Source organism: Lactuca saligna, chromosome 6 (genome assembly GCF_052625555.1).
Source record: "Lactuca saligna cultivar CGN05327 chromosome 6, ASM5262555v1, whole genome shotgun sequence".
Classification (NCBI taxonomy): domain Eukaryota; kingdom Viridiplantae; phylum Streptophyta; class Magnoliopsida; order Asterales; family Asteraceae; genus Lactuca; species Lactuca saligna.
Genome location: NC_136422.1, coordinates 178715158 through 178735574, shown reverse-complemented (window position 1 = coordinate 178735574; position 20417 = coordinate 178715158). Strand labels below are relative to the sequence as shown.

The 20417-nt window shown below is 32.3% G+C and overlaps 1 protein-coding gene and 1 pseudogene across 1 annotated transcript; one reads left to right on the top strand and one right to left on the bottom strand.

The window, feature by feature from the left end:
• The first annotated feature begins 8909 nt into the window (after window positions 1-8909).
• On the top strand, window positions 8910-13555 carry LOC145000283 (nucleobase-ascorbate transporter 3-like). The gene is made up of 14 exons (XM_078959484.1): window positions 8910-9220; window positions 9924-10021; window positions 10160-10336; window positions 10729-10829; window positions 10925-11000; window positions 11094-11153; window positions 11274-11458; window positions 11875-11971; window positions 12083-12169; window positions 12261-12319; window positions 12413-12504; window positions 12601-12678; window positions 12973-13136; window positions 13247-13555. Exons 1-14 carry the CDS (start codon window positions 9040-9042, stop codon window positions 13463-13465), a joined length of 1674 nt encoding a protein of 557 aa, XP_078815610.1. The 5' UTR covers window positions 8910-9039; the 3' UTR covers window positions 13466-13555.
• Window positions 13556-15327: 1772 nt separating this feature from the next.
• LOC144999934 (pentatricopeptide repeat-containing protein At3g26782, mitochondrial pseudogene) lies at window positions 15328-17459 on the bottom strand (annotated as a pseudogene).
• Window positions 17460-20417: the final 2958 nt, after the last annotated feature.

Genomic DNA, 20417 nt, shown 5'->3' with positions numbered 1-20417 from the left:
GAAAATTAGCCATTTCGCCAATTTGTTACATATTTTATTTTATTTGCTAATGAATCCATGTTTCATAAAAATAGAAGTGCATGCTCCATACGACTGTAGTCATTGTACCACTTTTCAAATATTTTTATTTAAAAATTGTCATAAAATTTATTTACCTTGTCTATATATGGGATAATGACTTAAAATGACAATATATTTTTCGATTTGTATATATTCAGTCACTGAGTGTTTTTTATCGTCCACATTTACCCATTCAACTTGTTAAACTGTACACATTCAGTTCTTATGACCGGTTAATCCAGGTTAGCTAAAAAAATGATTTAATATGGTAATATATTTCTCATTTTGTACACATTTAGTCCTTAATATTTTTTTTTGTTTCAAAATAAGTCATTTTTGTTTTTGTGCTCATTCAGTACTTATGAATGATTTATGTAGGTTTTTCTTACGACATCTTATGTGGGACAATCATTGATGAAGTGTGTGTGGCTGTTAATGTTCATGCGTAACGTCTCATTTTCACAAAAAAAATTTATTTTTAAATAAGGCAAAAGTCTGTCCCTAATTATAAATCTACCATTAAGAAAAAACTTTTATTCTAAAATACATTTATCAAAAATCAGAGTAATATAAGAAACGTGGAATCCTCAATACTGTTGATGAGTGTGTACATCCATGGTTTCGCATTCCCACGATCAACAATAGAACCTGAAAACATAAACAACCGGGTAAACACAAAATTTAGTGAGTTTTTCCCAAAATACCCGATACAACAAACATATTATCATGCATAACGATCCAACACTTATCAGATTGGAATACCTTGGCCCATTCAGTCATTGGACTGGAATGCCAATATGCAACAAGTCCAATCAGTCATCGGACTGTAATACCCATGGTTTATCTGCATGACGCCTTAACCCAACCGTTATTCTCGAGCCTTCGTGCCTATGGCTTACAGCCGACCCACACCACGTATATTGGCCTATAGCATATAGCAGGACCAGCTCAACCTATCCCACCACCATATGACTATCCTACGTAAGATGTCGTGAGAAAAACCTAAAGAAATAATTCATGATTACTGAATGAGTACAAAAATAAAAATGACTTATTTTGCACCAAAAAATATTGAGGACTAAATATATACACAAATATTAAGGACTAAACGTGAACAAAGTGATAAATATATTACCCTGTTAAGTCATTCTTATCTGCTAACCTGGAGTAACCGGTTATATGGACTAAATGTGTATAGTTTAACAAATTGAATGGATAAATGTAGTAAAAAAAAATCAGGGGCTAAGTGTGTACAAATAAAAAAATATATTATATTTTTTAGTCATTATCCCTTTATGTATTTAAAATCAATATAGAATATTTTGAATATATTTATTTGTTTATGGATAGATATGATTTGTAGATTACAAATATTTTACCTTTTAAAAAAAATACATTATAAATTATATTTGTTGTGATCTTTTGACTTAAATAAATTCAAATTAATTAAAAAGATAGTTATATAGTTATCCTAAAACCCATTTCATTAATTTAAAATATTATATCCTACTACATATGCATTTAAAATTTGAAATTGACCCTCTCAAAAATTCATTTCTTTGTATGGAGAGCTTCAATGAGTATAATTCCAACAGCTGAAACACTTGCATTTAGAAGAATTATGATCCCATACAAGATGTGTCCGATATGTAATAAGCAGATTGAAACAGTAGAACATCTTCTCGTCAAATGTGAATTCGTTAATGATGTATGTGAATGTATATTTCATTGGTGCGGGATCGGCACTTGTAATTTCTCACAGTTCATTAGCTACGCTGCTTCATGGGGAAACTATCATTGTATGAGGAAAATTCTTAACGTGATTTTCTTTTGTATATTGTGGAATGTGTTGTTGTTGTCCATAAACGATAAAGTCTTTAAGAAAATTTGTGGCATTACCGACTAAAATTGCAGACAACATCATATCCCTTTCATACATTTGGTGCAAGTATAAGAGTAAATATGGTTATGGTAGTTGGATTGATTGGACTTGCTCACATTTCAAACATATATTGGGTTAAGCAATTGTTCACTTTGCTGTGAGATTTTATCTTTTGTTATTTCAATTTGTATTGTAATTCTATCTTTTGCCTCGTCTTAGTTTCTTGCTAAGCGTTTTGCTTTTTAACAATATTTACCGTTTTCAAAAAAATTATGGTTGATCTCTATATCATATATGAACTTATTACAAAGGGTTAATGTCATAAAAACCCTCAAGTTTTTAGGGTTTTGTCGATTTTGCCCAAAGTTGAAATTTATGTCCGTTTTTACCCAAATATTTTCGAAAAAATGTTCGGTTTTACCCTTTTACCGGTGATAACAGGTTTCCAGGTTACCATTATATTAAATTCACAAAAAAACCCTTAAGTTTACCATTTTTTGCGTTTTTACCCTTAAGTTTATAATTTTTTTTACACTTTTACCCTAAGTATATTTTTTTCATAACATATATATTCATGCAGAAAAATCATATTTATATACGAAAAAATATTTAATTAAATATTGTATTTATACATATATTTTTTAATGTTATATATATATATATATATATATATATATATATATATATATATATTAGTTTGTTTGTCTGTGTTGGTGTTTTTGCATTGTTATACCATTTAAAAATTTAAATATAAATAATATTTTTAGAATTCTGAATATGTTTTTTATAGATATAGTTTTTAGAAGTATAAATACATATTTTTACATTTTTGTATAATAATATGTATCTATACTTCTAAAAATATATTTATACTTAAAAAAAAACATATATCAAAATACATATTTTCACTTCTAAAAATATATGTATATACTTATATAAACATGTTTATGAATGAACAAGTTTTTTTATTGATATGTATATTTTTAAATACATAAAAATACGTATTTGTAGTTCTAAAAACATATTAATTTGTTTTTTTTACATATTAAATGGTTTATCCGAGAACCCCCCCCCCCCCCCCCCCCCCACACACACACACACACACATATATATATATATATATATATATATATATATATATATATATATATATATATATATATATATATATATAATTAACATTAAAAAATGTAAATACAATATTTAATTAATTTTTTTTGTTTATAAATATGATTTTTCTGCTTAAATACGTATAATATGAAAAAAAAATACATAGGGTAAAATTGTTAAAAAATTATAAACTTAAGGGTAAAAACGTAAAAAAAAACTATAAACTTAAGGGTTTTTTTGCAAAGTTAATATAATAGTAACCTGTTATCACCGGTAAAATGGTAAAACCGAACATGTTTTGGAAAATGTTAGGGTAAAAACGGACATAAAATTCAACTTTTGGTAAAACCGACAAAACCTGAAAACTTGAGGGTTTTTATGATATTAGCCTTATTACAAACATCATTAAAATGGCATAAGTACGTAACTCTAAATACGAGTGACTATTTTATAAACATGAAAAACTTAGTAAAAATAGTTTTGATAATAGTGTACATAAAATTTGGTGTTTTGCTACTAATAACATTGCACGGTGCACCTGTCCACGTGATTTAATACCAAAAAAAAAAAAGTATAATTTGCATTCATTGGAGATGCTCGAGCCGGTCTAATTCAATTCCATCATTTTGTTTTAAATCAAAACACTCCCCAATTCTTATCCATCAAACCAAAGCTTTGGTTTTACATTCAAATGGGTGATCATTGTCTTTTCATTATAAAAGATAAGATATACTTCATTTTTTATTCTACATTATTATTGGACTCCAAATTTCTTATTGATGTGAAATAAAGATGCAAACAATGTACGATCTGGATGGTGACTTCCTACCAATTTTTAAATCTATTTTATTTATTTTTATTTTTTTTATGATTAAGGTTATGTTTGACGGACTAGCTGAAAAGTTAGCTGATGGCTGAAAAGTTAGCTGTTAAATAAAAAGCTAGCTAGCTGATAAAAATTAACGTTTGGTAAAACTAGCTGAAAAGCTAGGTGAAATATATAGAATTACATAAAAGGACATGTAAGAATATGTGTTTCTATAATTAATTAAGGGGTGTATTTGGAAAATTTTAAAAAAGCTCTTAAAAAGCTATTCTAAGTAGCTTTTCAAAAAGCTAGCTTATAAGCTACTTTTTGGCTTACCAAACACGACAACATAAAAAAGCTCGAAAAATAAGCTAGCTTATTAGCTAGTTGTGGCGCGTCAAACACAGCCTAATATGTAATTGAGTTACAAAGTGCTCTTAATTATAATTATAGAGTTATTTATTAAAATGATCAATTTACTAATTTAGTCAAATTTGCTAATTACTTTTCATAAAATAGTTAAAACAAATTCATTTTTTTTTGCAAAATAGCCACTAAAATCACATATGTAATGTTATTTCACATATTTAATAAAAAGACTAAATTTTTCCGATCGAGACACCAAATCGCAAATGGATTTTTTTCCATCTGCGATTTCCTCTCTTCCACATCTAAGATTTTACCTTTTTTTAAGGTTAGGTTTGACTACGAATTTGATTAGGTTGATTATGAATTAGTACATTGTTGATCATGAATTTGGGGGAATAAACTGAATCGTCCGTTGTTCTTTAATCAGGGGCTTTGAAAGAGTTTTCCGAAATTGAAAGAGGGAAAAATGAGGGCCTTCCAACATAAATGGTATTTATACTTGGGCAGGTCAAAATCCCAGATGAACTTGGTCCAAATTACAGATGGAAGTCTATTTGTGAATGTACAAGTCTTTTATGCATAGTTCGTGCATTAATGACTTGTACATTTATAGATGGACTTCCAATTTCATAGATGGTCCCTAATTACTTGCAATTTTAGTGGTTATTTAATGAAATTTGCTAATTTTTGGCTATTTTGTGAAAAGTAATTAGCAAATTTAGCTATATTTGCAAATTTCTCTTTATTTTCTCTTTTCATTTCTTATACCCACACTTTCAAATATGCAAGATAATAATCACCAACAAGGTGCAAACGTTACCGTAAATTCGCAAATAATGGTTCTCAAGACGCCCATTTTGAATACAATATATAATATGTTAGTGATTTTTATCACTAATATTATTTAAGTGTTAATATTGAACCGCTGGGATTTGAGAGCGCCACTGTAAGTAGAAGTCTAAGTGGTGGCAAATCCTTGGTGGGGTCCAAGGGGTAGAGCCACTGATTGGGATCGGGATTGAGAAAATTTTGGATTAATAGACTCGACCTCGACCGAAATTGAGAAAATGCATATAAATGGTATATTGAGAAGATAGACTCGATTTTGACCCTTATCTTAATTCTTGTTTTTAGTAGTAGTTTTGAAGTTGTCTTGTGACAATTTTGGTAGTTTTCAGACAATGAGAGTTATATCCTGTTTTTTTTTGTCATTTTTTCTCGTATATACAAGATCATAACTTCACATTGAACATCACTATTTTATCCAACTGAGATTTCAAGAGTACAATCGAAATATTTTAATTTGATAGTGCAATCACGACTTTCAGTGAATCCAAGTAATATCGATTTACCGTAGATTTCTAACATAATATATCTACTCCGCTTCAATAGTAAGAAAAATGAACCGCAAACAAATGAAAAATATTTGATAATCAACATGTTTTGTTGATAAACATGATATGATCACAACAAATGTCTTATTATATACTCCTAAAATTTTCGTATGTTTTTATAGAAAAAGAATCAGGTTCCGTGAATCTATAAATCATTCACGAGAGCAGAAACCGAGTTTACCATTGATCAAAATGTTCGTATTTGGTTGCAGGAAACATATACGTCCAAAAATTAGATGTACCATCGTTGGTGATCAGACCAACCAATATTATTGAAAGCACCGACTCATACTTCTCAATTAAACCAATTTTAAGACAGATCGTGTATTGAGAATATGACATTCTCTAGTCCTTGTTAACATAGAAAGTATTTTATTTCTTATATAACTTGAGGTGTTTGAGTGTAGGTCCATTAGAAGTGTGTGCGGTCATTATATTATGAGAAAGAAGAGAGTTGTGTTGTTGATGATTGTATGTGATGTCGTGGGAGTGGTATGAGATAAATGGAGGAATGGGCTATAAGTGTCAAGTTGTGTGAAACAAGTAGATTGCGACTCAATTTCATGGAAGATAAAAAGGAAGACATGGGTTATAATGACCCGAACTACATATACCCGATGTACTTAATATGTACGAGAGTTATTTTCTCCGTTCATTCAATCTACAACACACTCTCTATTCTTTCATTGCTATTCCGTTTTACATATAATTATAGTTCTTTATATTCGCGATCCTTACATTTGGTTGAGTTGATTTCTTTTAGTCTATAGTTGTTAGAAACATCTAAGAGTGCTTGAATGTTGTTTGTAGCGAGAATTTATTTTGTAAAAGTATTTCGGTAATAAATATATAGTTTGTGTTTTTATCATTGTGTTCGTTAATATTGAATGACCTGGAATCACAACCATTTTTAGACGAGGTGCGTTCTAGGGTGCAACCCTATCGAAAATTATGACTAACTTTTTAACACTAATGCACGCCGACAACTATTAAATATTAGATCAAATCAGATTGACAAACAAAAAAACCGACCAATAATATTGATGCTTATATGTTAATTAGTGGTGAATAATAAATCTAGTTATTATTAATATTTACCAAGTTTCGTCTAGAAACCAGATCAACCCTTTGCTATCGGATCTTGCTATAAGAAAGGTAGTAAGAAGATTGTCTCTTTATTAGATGAAAGTAAAAGGCGTAACGGTTAAATTAAAACCAACCTCGTAGTTGCATATCTTCGACAAGTAAAATGACTACATTGAAGAAGCTACTATCCTTAAAAGTTTTTACGTTGCTCTAAGGATGTAAGCTTCAACATAAACACCCATTGATTTGATGTAGGATATTCTTCGTTCCAAAAGCTATGGAAGAAGGAATAAATGCAAAACAATTATAAGGAAAACAAAAGAAACTAAGTATTTGTAGTTGGAAAATTCGTACAAGGCAAAGAGAGAAGAGAAGTCGATTTTGTGATGCATATTAAATGGGACCCGAGAGGTCTTATATTGAATAAGAAAATCAGAATCCCCAAAAAAATTTGGATCTAATAACGACATACAACCACTCACACGATGACATTATTATACGGTATATGTGTTATTTCATGCACTGGCATCACCGGCTAGGCCAGATGCATATGTGTGGGTTTGACGCATCTTTTGATCCAATTACAGCCTTTGAAAAATCTATCAAGAGCCAAACCTTATAAACCCATAAAAGTTATTCCTCCCATGGATGTGGGATACATTGGAACTTACCAGCTTGCAATACATCCACTATAATTACCAACAACAACTTCCTTTAAAATCAAGGGTAACTTAGTCTATTTATCTCATTGTATGTGTAACATACTTATCTAAGCACCATCAATTATAAATCATTATTTGTACCATCAAAGCTTTCGTTTAGAACATATATAACTTTCAGTTTCAAAATAGTTCTTCGGATTTCAAAATGATTTTATGCATTTCGGAGTATGAAAATCACACTAAATATGAAAATAATACCGAGTACTAAAGTTACTATAACTAGTATATAACCTAACTCACTGGTTCAAAATCAAAACAATTTTCGAACATGTTTATCAGCTTTGAACATGTCTGTCGATGCACACATGTTATTGCAAAAATATAACTAGATATAATATTATAAATTGAGTTTCAAACATGTTAAAACATAAATTAGGCAAAAAAAACAAGCACTTAAGTTTCAAACAACATGAGTTTTGGAACATCTTCAAAATCAAATGAAGGACATATATGGGTTCTATACCCAATTATACACTACCAAGGCTTAATACAACGAATATACAACAAATAAATGCTAAAAATAAGTTTTCGAACATGAAGAGCGTGCTCGAAAGTCATATGATGAGTTTCGAACATGTTATTTATGTTTGAAACCTAGTTTTCAATATTAACTAGAATGTAAAGACTTATACCGTCAAATATATAAATAAAAATTAGAAAACTTTCATGTTATTCCATCTTTTAAAGATCTTCGTGGTTGTCTTTTCAAAGTTTCGAAAATGAGTTTTGGGAAGCTACAGGTTTCATGCCTTATATATCACCACATACCAATACAAGAGAAGTTTGAAATCCAATTTTTTGAATAGTTGAATACATTGTTATCCATGCTACTTTTTCGTGAAAATTGAAACATTTCCTTATATCTCTAAAGGAAATGAGTCATTTCAGGGATTACCATACGATTCAATACTAGGACCGTACGATTCAGGGATTACCGTACGTAGGAAAGGTTGGCTTTGTCCATCAAAAACATATGGTTTCAAGGTTTTACTATTAAGGTGTTAGGGACTTCTACCATAGTTTGGTTCTAACTAATGCACTTTATCCTCACCAAACTACACTCAATGCACATCATTCTGAATTGAAAGTCAGTTGAGGATATAACCGGATTGACCCGACTATAGGTCATTAAAAACATTATAATATAAAAATGAAATATCATTATTAACACGTAGATAATACATAACTATGTTGCTATTTATCATTGTTTATACAACGTATAAACAAGAGGATACGTCTGAGTCAAACATGTTTATCGAAAGACTGGGTCCTATTCCTGTATTCCAAGCTAGAAAAACAAATATACAGAATATACAAAATTATCTTCACAAGGTACAAACCATTATAAAATTATTACCATAGGAAAGAGAAAAGGATTTACCTGTGGAAAGCGAAAGAACTCCATCGAGAAGTGGGGTTGTGGGGTCACCCTGTGTGTAATGCGTTGCGGCCCTCGAAACCAGACACCCTCCCATCGTTTTCTGCAAATAAATGGAGTTGATTTTACACCAGATTCTACCTTCAAACCAGAAACGTTAATTAAGTCATCCATTCATTTTGGCCTTTCAAGAATTTCGCTTGCCGGAAATTTGATCACAGGAGTTGATTATGGTGGAAAACGGGCACGGGCACGGGCACGGACACGGACACGGACACCATCACCCACCATCCGCGGCGCCTCCGCCGTCCATCATCCACCCGCCGTTGGGTGCTGCTAGAGGACCTGCTTTTCCACCCTCCGAACAGCTTCTCCAGCTAAACTACTGCATCCATTCCAATCCTTCATGGGGTTTGTTTTTACTTTCTGAATCTTAAATCTTTATTCATTTTTGAAGTTTAAACGATAAAAATTGATTTTTTATGCAAAAAAGTTGTAATCTGTAATCTATCTTGATTTGAAAGGAATGATTCCTCCCCCTATCGCTATCGTATTCTTGTTTGAGGGATTTTGTTTTTATACCTCTGCTATATGAACTCCTTGATTCAATTTGATTCCTCGCGGATTTTTTTTTGTAAAGCCCCTTTATGTAAAGAAAAAAGATCTAAAAATTTTTATTTTGTTTTTCGAGCGACTTTCACTAAGTATAAAACTTTTCATCAACCATGAGCAGAAACGTGTCCTGTTCCCTCTATGTCGGAGGCGAAAACAAATATATGGTTCGACTGGAGTTGAGGTCAAGCCAACTAATATTCTAACTTCAAATTAATTTCGATTAGAGATTTCTTGTTTGATTAGAAGAATCTTGTTACTAATACTATAAATAGGATAGTATTATTTCTTAATTGTGTTATTAATCCATGTCAATCTTGAATCTTGAATTTAACATATAGTTAATCTATATTCTTTTATATGGAGGGAATGTTAAGTTTTGACCACTAAAACTTCTCTTTTGTTTATTATAATTCTTATTATTTAATTAATTTTGTTAACCCCTTTACTTCTCTTTAACATTAATTTATGTTTCTAATTGTTTGATCACTCTTTTTTACAGGTCAAACTGTTTTGCTGGCATTCCAACATTATATTGTGATGCTTGGAAGTATTGTTATGATCGCTACCATGCTTGTACCTCAAATGGGTGGTAATCATGTGAGTCTTTTTACATATCCATCCTTTTAGTTTCAAAAATTGAGTTGATCAAGATTGAAAATTTTCCAAGATGAATATAAACGGGTTGAAAATTTGATCTTGCTTCCTATTAAAGTTTGTTGCTTTATTGATTTATAGGGTGATAAGGCTCGTGTAATTCAAGCTACACTCTTTATGTCTGGATTGAATACCCTTTTACAAACTTTACTCGGTACTAGACTTCCTACAGTCATGGGACCATCCTTTGCCTACCTCCTACCCGTGTTGTCAATCATAAATGATTTTGCAGATGAAGACTTTCCATCTGCGCATCAGGTAAATGTAAAGATGTACATACATGCATCAAGCCTGATACATTTATGTATCTATGTATCAGGCCTGATATATACATGTATCAACGTCTGATACTTGTATCAATGTATCATCTTGATACATGTATCAATGTATCACGCTTGATACATGTATCAATGTATCATATATGTATTGTATCAGACCATGAGGTCCGATACATCCTTGTATAATCTTATGTATCTTGCACACTATATGCAAGATACATAGTATTAAGCTGTGCATGATATATACAAGATACGTATGTGTATGCATGTATGTGATACATAAATACAAGTATGTAACCTGATACATGTAGGTTGAATACCTAATTTTTTGTTTAAATTAACTTAAGTGTCTGTATATGGTTTGGGTGATAGAGATTTCTCCACACTATGAGGGCTATTCAAGGATCCCTAATAGTATCTTCATTCATCAATATAATTCTTGGATTTAGTCGGGCGTGGGGAGATTTCACAAGGTAACGTGTTACTTGCTCTTATCAATAAGATTTATCTTTAATTATATTTCCTTACTTTTATATTGATTTTGTTTTTTTGGCATCATAATTTGTAGGTTATTTAGTCCTGTTATTATTGTCGCATATATTTGTGTAGTCGGTCTTGGTTTATCTGGACGTGGGTTTCCTCAGGTACAACCACTCTATTCTGAAAATATTTCAAAATCCAAATTATTTAATTTTGATAATCGAATGCATAATTGTGGTTAAATTATGTTATTACAGCTTGGAAATTGTGTGGAGATAGGTCTGCCTATGCTTATATTTTTGGTCGTCTTTCAACAGGTATAGTATCTTTAGCTTCTAATCGTATATGCTTATATATATATATATATATATATATATGTGTGTGTGTGTGTGTGTGTGTGTGTGTGTTTTACGGAAATTGTTGGTTTTGTGTAACAGTATATGAAGCACCTCCATAATAGGGCTCATCCAATTCTTGAAAGATTTGCTTTACTCTTTTGCGTTGCACTTGTGTGGGCTTTTGCTGCTCTACTCACTGTATCCGGTGCCTATAACAATGTTGGTAACAAAACCAAACTTAGTTGCCGGACCGATCGTTCATACCTCATGGAATCTGCTCCATGGTAAATATACCACATTCTTCATATGTTCTTTAGGTCCTGTTTGTTACACACAGCAGAACAGAACAGGGTGTACTGCATTTGGCACGCATTGGACTAGGACTGGTGTGAATGAGATAAAAATTGCAATTTTTTTGTCCCACCCAAAAAGGTGGGACAGGGAGTCGCTTTCGATCTCTCGTTTGTGCAAAAGACGTAAATACCCTCTTCATCTTCATCATTGAAAATAGCCATTATAGTATGTCCCACTTTTTTGGGTGGGACAAAAATTGCAATTTTTGTCTCATTCACACCGGTCCTAGTCCAACGCATGCCAAATGCAGTACAACCTGTTCTGTCGTGTCCTATTTTGCATACCTTATGAAACCATTTATAGATGAGCCTTTTTTGACGTGTTGTTTTTGTTTAACTAACTATAGGATCAAAATGTCGTATCCATTTCAATGGGGAACTCCTATATTTAGAGCAAGTCATGTTTTTGGTATGATGGGGGCGGTTCTTGTTACGACTGTAGAGGTTTCATTTTTCTTTTTCTTCCTATTTTGCCCTTTTTTAGTTCTTACACTCGAATTTTTTGTTTCTCTCGTTTTGTAACCATTTTTTTTTTTTTTTTTTTTTTTTTTGCAGTCGACAGGAACTTTTATTGCTGCATCACGTTTTTCAGGTGCCACGCCCCCTCCAGCACATGTTCTTAGCCGAAGCATTGGTTTTCAAGTCTGTTTTTTTTAATTTTTTGAGTTTTATTTATATGATTTACTAATAATTGGAAATTAACATGTTTTTTTTTTTTTTTTTTTTTTGCCAGGGTATTGGCCAGCTACTTGATGGGGCATTCGGTTCAATAGTTGGGACTACTGCATCTGTGTAACGAATCGTTTCTCATTTTCATTTGAATTTTAATTCCACAATATATTCTATATCTATAAACTTACATATTTCTGAAATAAAAAAATGCAGAGAAAATGTCGGACTTCTTGGTCTAACTCATGTTGGAAGCCGAAGAGTAGTTCAAGTCTCAGCTGCTTTCATGTTTTTCTTCTCCATTTTCGGTCCTCATTAATTCTTCTTCATAACAATTTTCTAAACAATATTTCTTATCATTGCACCTGATTTTTGACTAAAATTAGTTTTTTTTTTTTTTTCAGGGAAATTTGGGGCATTCTTTGCATCAATTCCGTTACCAATATTTGCAGCCATTTATTGCGTCCTGTATGGCCTTGTTGGTGAGTGTTCTTTGCTTAGACTACTTTTGGTTGCATTTATTACCTACCCTACCTTTTTGGATGACGAGGGCATTTATGTCTTTTGCACAACTAGATATCATGAGCTGTCCCTATTCCACCTTTTTGGATGGGACAAAAAATTGCAGATTTATTGAGCTGTCCATATTCCCCACCTTTTGGTGTCTCATTAACATTAGTCAAAGTCCAGTGCATACCAAACACAGTACAGTCTGATTTCAGTCTGACCTTAGTGACAAATCTTTAACAAGCTATTATTTCTTGTTGATTCAACAGCTGCGGTTGGAGTTACATTTATTCAATTCACAAACAATAATTCAATGAGAAACATCTACATATTGGGATTATCTTTATTCTTAGGAATATCAATACCCCAATATTTTGTTATGCACACTAATCTTGTCACGGGTCGTGGACCTGTAAATTCTGATGGTGTTTGGGTAAACAATCTCATCATATCCTTCTTTTTCTTGTATCATTTATACTTTATTCAAAGAGATGAGGGTATTAATTTGTTATTTATATGAATATGAATATGATGGTTTTGTAGTTCAATGATATATTGAACACCATATTCTCTTCACCTCCGGTGGTGGCAATGATAGTGGGGACAATACTGGACAACACGTTGGATGCACATGATTCACGTGAGGACAGAGGTGTGCCATGGTGGGTCCCTTTCCAACACAGGAAAGGCGATAGCAGAAACGAAGAGTTTTATAGTTTTCCTCTAAGGATTCATGAGTATATGCCTAATAGATATCTATGATTGATAATTGATTTTGTTATACACACGTGCATTGGTGGACGTAAGTTTTGTTGTATATTATTACTATATGCATGGTGGTTAATTTTGAAAGCCAAGGCGTTAAAAAAGTTTGATGGGATATATATTTTGAAAATGTGGGGCCAACAGCCATGCAGAGAGAGATAGAGATAGAGATAAGGAGCGATTTGGATATATATATATATATATATATATATATATATATATATATATATATATATATATATATATATATATGAGGTCGTTAATGTTTTCACATCACAAGGGACCTACCAATACCAATACGGTCACATTTGGATCAGATCATATCTTATCTGTGAAATCTTGTTAAATCGTCCTTTCCGACAGCCGACCTAAAAGGAAGGCCCAGAAAGTAGTAACGACTCATGATTAAGAAATGGATATTTTGAAGTTAGAATCTTTTTATGAGAATATCTTTTAGTTAGAAATATATCTATATACTTTTTAAACATTAAAAATCATATTTTGTCTAATTTAATTTTTAAATATTATATTTATTTTTTATAAAATTTCAAAATATTTTTGACCACCAAATATATTGGTAACTAACTTTTTTTTGGTTCCATTTGGTTGGTTGGTTTTCCGTGATAAGCATGAAGGTACCCGTGAGAATAACATTAAAAGATTCACGATTTCTTAATGTTAAAAAATATAAATTGAACATATCAAATGTTATTTCAATATTTGAGTAATTATATCGATAAAATTCTTAATCACAAACTCAAAGTATTATCATACTTAACAAGACTCGAATAAGTCGACTTTGGATTGTTCTTATTCCATTCTCTTCTCGTTATCACATCATCATCATACCCCCTACTGCTCTGCCCTAAGACTTATTCGGTATACACACCATACCCATGGTGTGATGATGAGGTTATCTTTTCACTGCTCCTCCTAACAAATATGATGCCTTGTTGATGTGGCCTCATCCAGACAATATCATACCTATAACCTTCAAAACATCAACAGTTGGCAAATAAATGTATTTAGTTAACTTTTTTTCTTCAAAATTAGCCTTTTAAACACCCTTACATTTTATAAACTTTTCACACAAACATTTCACTCTTTCATTCTCACAAACATTCTACAAAACAACTAAAAGATGGATTTTTCTTCGTTTTCATCTTCATTGGTCGATGGTATGTTTGTCACCATATTTGCTCAAGTGGTATGCACCATTTTCTCGATCAAGAGGAAGAAAATTTGGTCGTCAATACTAGAACTATAATAACCAGAGATCGTGTAGTTGCACATGAATTTTCAGTATGTGATTACTTTGTCGATGATTACTTGTACAATCATATGCCATTCAAACGATAGTTCCGTTTGAGCACACAACTATTTGTACATATAGCTATGATTGGAATAGAGTTACAAATTTTTCTAAATTGAAATGTGATGCTAGAGGTACACAAGGTTTTATTACAATACAAAAGTATTTGGTTGCAATTCAGATTTTAACAGACAACATCGTTGCTGACGCAACAAATGAATAAGATGTTTGAGAGAACAACACTAGAATGTATCTATTTGTTTTGTGAATATGTTATCGAGCTTTACGAAAAAAATATATTTGTGGAAACCTACGAGAAGTGATATTGAACAATTGTTTGTGGCATATAAAGCATCACATGGTTTCTCAGGAATGATTGGAAGCATTGATTGGTTGGGTGTATGTAAGTTGTGAGTGTTGTATATGGCATTTGAATAATTAATGCAGATTGCGTACAATTGCTGGATGCATACCATATATATATATATATATATATATATATATATATATATATATATATATATATATATATATATATATTCCTTCATTACCAGTAATCATTGCATGAACAAAAACCATCTTCAAAATGATGGAAACGATTCACATCTCTCACAATAATTTTCCTTCCATATACACGAGACACCAATTTAAAAGCCAAATGACAATCACTACAAACTCTAAGATTCTTAGTTATGCGAATAGCCAATCCTGTATCACTAACATTCATAAGCCCAAAAGCCAAAGCTAACTTCTCACCATGATAACTTAACATACCATGCTTGTCTTCCTCTTCTACATCATGAAACACACATGACAAATCAGGAACATAACCTACCATCTTTATCTCAACCACCATTCTTTCCACCTTCTCATAAATCTCTCTTGTAAAAGAATTAAACTCCTCCCCAGTGTGAAAACCATGCAACTTGTTATCAAACTCAATCAAACTAACTCCTGCAGGTTTTCTTAATCCTTTATTTTTCATATCTTGTCTCAATTTTCCAACTTCTTGCCAGTTTCTTGAAGTTGCATAGATGTTTGACATTAGTACATAATATCCAGTATGTTGTGGTTCAAGGTGGAAAAGATTATCAGCTGCAACTTTCCCTAAAGTGGCATTTCCGTAAATTTTACAAGCCAAAAGCAAAGCTCCCCATACTTCATCATTTGGTTCTGATGACATATTCTTTATCAATTCGTAAGCTTCATCTAGAAATCCACCTCTCCCAAGCATATCAACCATACAAGCAAAATGTTTTGGCTCTTTTTTAACACATAATTTTTCCATTTCTGAGAAACAATTTCTTCCTTCTTCAATAAGACCTGAGTGGCTACAAGCAGAAAGAATGGAAGTGAAGGTGACATGGTTTGGTTGAAAGCCATGAGTTATCATATTGTTGAAGAGTTTGAGGGCTTCTTTTCCATACCCATGCATGCCATACCCTGAGATTAAAGTGTTCCAAGATGTAACATCTAAGTGGCTCAAGGGTACTTCTTGGAACATTCTTAAAGCAGTGTCCAAATCTGCACATTTTGCATACATGTCCATTATCGCGTTCCATAAAGTTAGGTTTGTTTCTATTTTGTTTTGTATGATGAAATCATGGATTTTGGTTGCAAGTTGTTGTGAACCTAGATAAGAACATGATGAAACAACTATTAATGCTGTCACCTGATTAGGATTCACATCAGATATCTTCATTTGTTCAAAAAGAGCCAAAGCTTCACTAGCTTGTCCATTTTGGGAATAACAAGTAAGCATAGAGTTCCAAGTTATGGTGTTTCTTTGTTTTGTTTGGTGAAAGATTATTTCTGCTTTTTCAACTTCCCCACATTTGGCATACATTGATAGAATTGAGTTAACAACAGGTAAATCTTGGAAAAATGCATGACGAATGGCATACCCATGAACAGATTGAGCTCTCCTGGCATCTCCTAATTGGCCGATAGCAGAGGCAACTGTCACAGCTGTGACCCAATCTAAACAGAAACTTTCTTGTTGCATTTGATGAAGGAGATGCAACGCAGTCTCAGCTTGCTCGGATTGTTCATAAGCTGTGATCATTGAGGTCCAGCACACAAGGTCTCTGTATGACATTTTGTCGAACACCTTGCGACCATCTTGGATGAAGTCACATCCAGCGTACATGTCAATTAGAGCGGCCTCTACATAGATATCTGAACCGAATCCAGTTCTAATTATTTCAGAATGAAGTAATTTTCCATAGGTAGGAAGCAAATTATCAGCGCACGATTTGAGAGCAAATGGGAATGTGTAATTATTGGGTCGAATGCCAGTTTTGCGCATAAGCGAATAGAACTCCAATGCCTCTGAGCAGAAACCACTGTTTGCATAGGCACGGAGCATCGTGTTCCATAAGAACGAACTGGATTCATGATCGGTGGCGTTAAATACGAACCTAGCACTTTGAAGATGCAAGAAGTCGGAGTATTTGATGATGACCCGAGCATTCAAGTGAACACTATGCTTGATAATGCCGGTGGTTGTAAGAATGGAGTGGATCTGTGACAGGAAAGCTAAACTGGTACAGGAATGAAGAATTCTATCGTAATGACTTTCAATTTCAAATCCATTGTTGTTCTTACAGATGTTTAACCCCCGACGAAACATTCTTCATGGAGCCAACTTCCAATCATCCAGTGTGCAAAACTGGTAACGTGAAGTTTATATTTGGTTATTTTTTTTAATACATTTCACCACTAATTTATCTGAAGCGTTCAAAAATTTATCATTATGTCCGGTAATGAGGTAATTAAAGGTTTCTTCACAATTTCAACGTAAGTAAAATTATATATGTTATGATTATAAAATTAATTAAATTTTCATAATAAAAAATTAAAATTATTAATTATTTATTTTAAATAAATTATTAATTAAAATATATTTTTAAGTATATATAAAATTATAATTATTGATTTAAATAAATACATGAAATTATATCATTTTATAATCTGTATTAATTTTATTTTAATTTTTATTTTAATGTTATCAATTTAATATAATTAGAATAAAAAATTTAAAATTTAAAACTTAAAATTGAATATGACATTAATTAAAATACATAATAGGATGATAAATAACAAAAAAAAAAAAAACTATTTTTTTATTAGAACAGAAAGATTTTTTTATATATTAATATCAAATTTAACTAATAAATAAATAAACTATTTTTTGTACACATTTTTTATAATTTATATAACTTTGTGGTTCACCTGTTTACTCTTACATATTTGTTTTTATGCATTATTATTATTATTATTATTATTATTATTATTATTATTTATTTTTTTTTTTTTTCAATTTCATGTTTTTCTTTCCAAAAATTTGTTTTCATAAATCCGTTTTCTAACATTTTTTATTTATTTATTGCCATGCATGTAAGGCTGTAAAAACTCATTTTTTACATATTCGTTTTAAAAAAACATTATAAAAACTAAGTTGTAAAAATATTGTCAGAAACGTAACTTTATTAAAAAAGATATTAGAAGTTATAGAAAACCTAGTTTTATAAATAAAAAAAAAGTTTTCAACATATTGAGAAAAAACATTGTGGAATATGGAGGATCTTGGGGAAAAAATACGTAGGAAGACTTGGAAGAAATTGATGTTTTAGAAACAACATAGTTCATTGGCTAAATTTAATATTGTTATATAAGTTTATTGGTTAAATGTGTGTAATATGTAACACTCTAAATTTTTAAACCAAATTTTTTATTTTTAAAACACATAAAAACTCATATTATAATTCTCAAAAACCACAATTGTCTCGATGTTAACACAAATCCACAAAATAAATATTATTATCCTAGAATTCTTAACACAATCTCGAACAAGTATGTACAATCAAACCGACGTATTCCCACGATCCTAAGAAGTACCTGAAACACATATCACACAACACGGTAAACACAAATCTTACCGAGTTTCCTAAAAAACCACATACACAAATAATAAGCCTCTCATGGCTATAAGTTGGCATGGACCCTTCGGTCATGCGTCTAGGTGAGGCCCCTTCGATCTCACGACTCGGTATGGACCCTCCGGTCATGTGTCTCAGTGAGGATCCTCCGATCTCACAATTCGGGTTGGACCCTCTACTCCTATATCTCAGTGAGGACCTTCCGGTCTCACAGCTGGGGTTGGACCCTCCGGTCTCACAGCCAGGGGAGGATCCAAGGGGATCCCGGGGTAGCCCGGGATACCCCTTTAATTTTTTTCGGTAGTGTAATTTTTGCTTACGTATCCCTCAAAAAAAATCGGATAGTGTATATACGCATCTGTACACTTATAAACACAAACAAAAGTTGGTTTGCTGGTTAAGATGTTGGCTTATTCAAGCAAAGGTCTCGAGTTCTATTCTCGCTTCTTACATATTCTTTGTTTATTTTTGTTTTATTTTCCCAACTATTCTATCCCACATCGCTAAACACATGTAAACTCAACCATTTTTTTATTATATAAACTTGTTATGCTCATGCTTTATTTGATATCTACTTTAAATCCCACATCAATTCAAGTATCAAAATATATTTCAACTTCATATTTACATAACAAAACTTGAGGTTAGCTAAGGATTCGATTAAGATTTGGGTTTAAAACCGAAACCGAACCCGGGAAACTCAAGTACCCCAGGAAAAAAATTAGGTTACCCTAAAAAAAAATTGTGATACCCCTTTACTTTGATCCTGGCTCCGCCATTGCTCACAGCTCAGGTTGGACCCTCCCGCCTGATCTCAAAATGCACAGAATAATATATCATATATCACAAAGACAAAATGCATAATATTACATAACTCAAATAAGCACATAGGACCCTCCGGTCGATAACTCAAATAAGACCCTCTCGTCACTTAACATTACCGCTCAAGTAAGTATATTGAGAAGACTTACCTCGTAAGCAAGCAAGGAAACCGAATACCCCTCGAATAGTCTACTCCCCGCCTACATGTAATACGCATCTCTAAAAAAAACTCATGTTAGTCCCTCTCTAACTCTTGGGATGGGTAAAAGACCATTTTACCCTCCCATGACCTCCATCACTCAAGTTTGACCAAATCCTAAAGCCAACAAAAGTCAACACTCGAGTCAATAGTCCATGTTGACCTAACTCGTCGAGTGCATCTATGAAAATCATCGAGTCCCTTCATATTCTCAGAACCCTCATGAAAGTCTCACTCAACTCTCCGAGTTGACCCGTCAACTCGCTGAGTTACAGTGTGTTTAGACTCATTGGGACAAACCCTAACCGACTCGTCGAGTCCCTTAGGTCAAATTCTCATTCAGATGTTTTAAGGCAGAAATGGAGCCCCATACTCTGGATCTGTCTTCCTAAGGCTCGAATATAACCTAAAGCTGCAAGCTTTACGTTCATGCATGGCATGTTAGGCTTATAATGCCAATACAAGCTCCAACAAGGGTTAGATGCACAAGATCTTGTCTCTAGCTCAATAAAGCTCGGGTCTTTGGACACACAAGACCTCCTACAGTCTAGATCTGAGGTTTCAACCTCAAGACATGCTCAAATGAATCAATGACACAAAATGGATGGGAGAAAACCCTAAAAACTCCCTAAACCAAGAACTCATAAGGAAATGATCAAATTAGCATCTTTTTAC

Excerpts from the sequence above, each read along its gene's own strand:
- LOC145000283 (XM_078959484.1), top strand. The coding sequence starts at position 9,040 with ATGGTGGAAAACGGGCACGGGCACGGGCACGGACACGGACACGGACAC. Across the intron at positions 12,679-12,972 it reads CGTCCTGTATGGCCTTGTTG|CTGCGGTTGGAGTTACATTT; the intron begins GTGAGTGTTCTT and ends TTGATTCAACAG. Across the intron at positions 13,137-13,246 it reads TAAATTCTGATGGTGTTTGG|TTCAATGATATATTGAACAC; the intron begins GTAAACAATCTC and ends ATGGTTTTGTAG.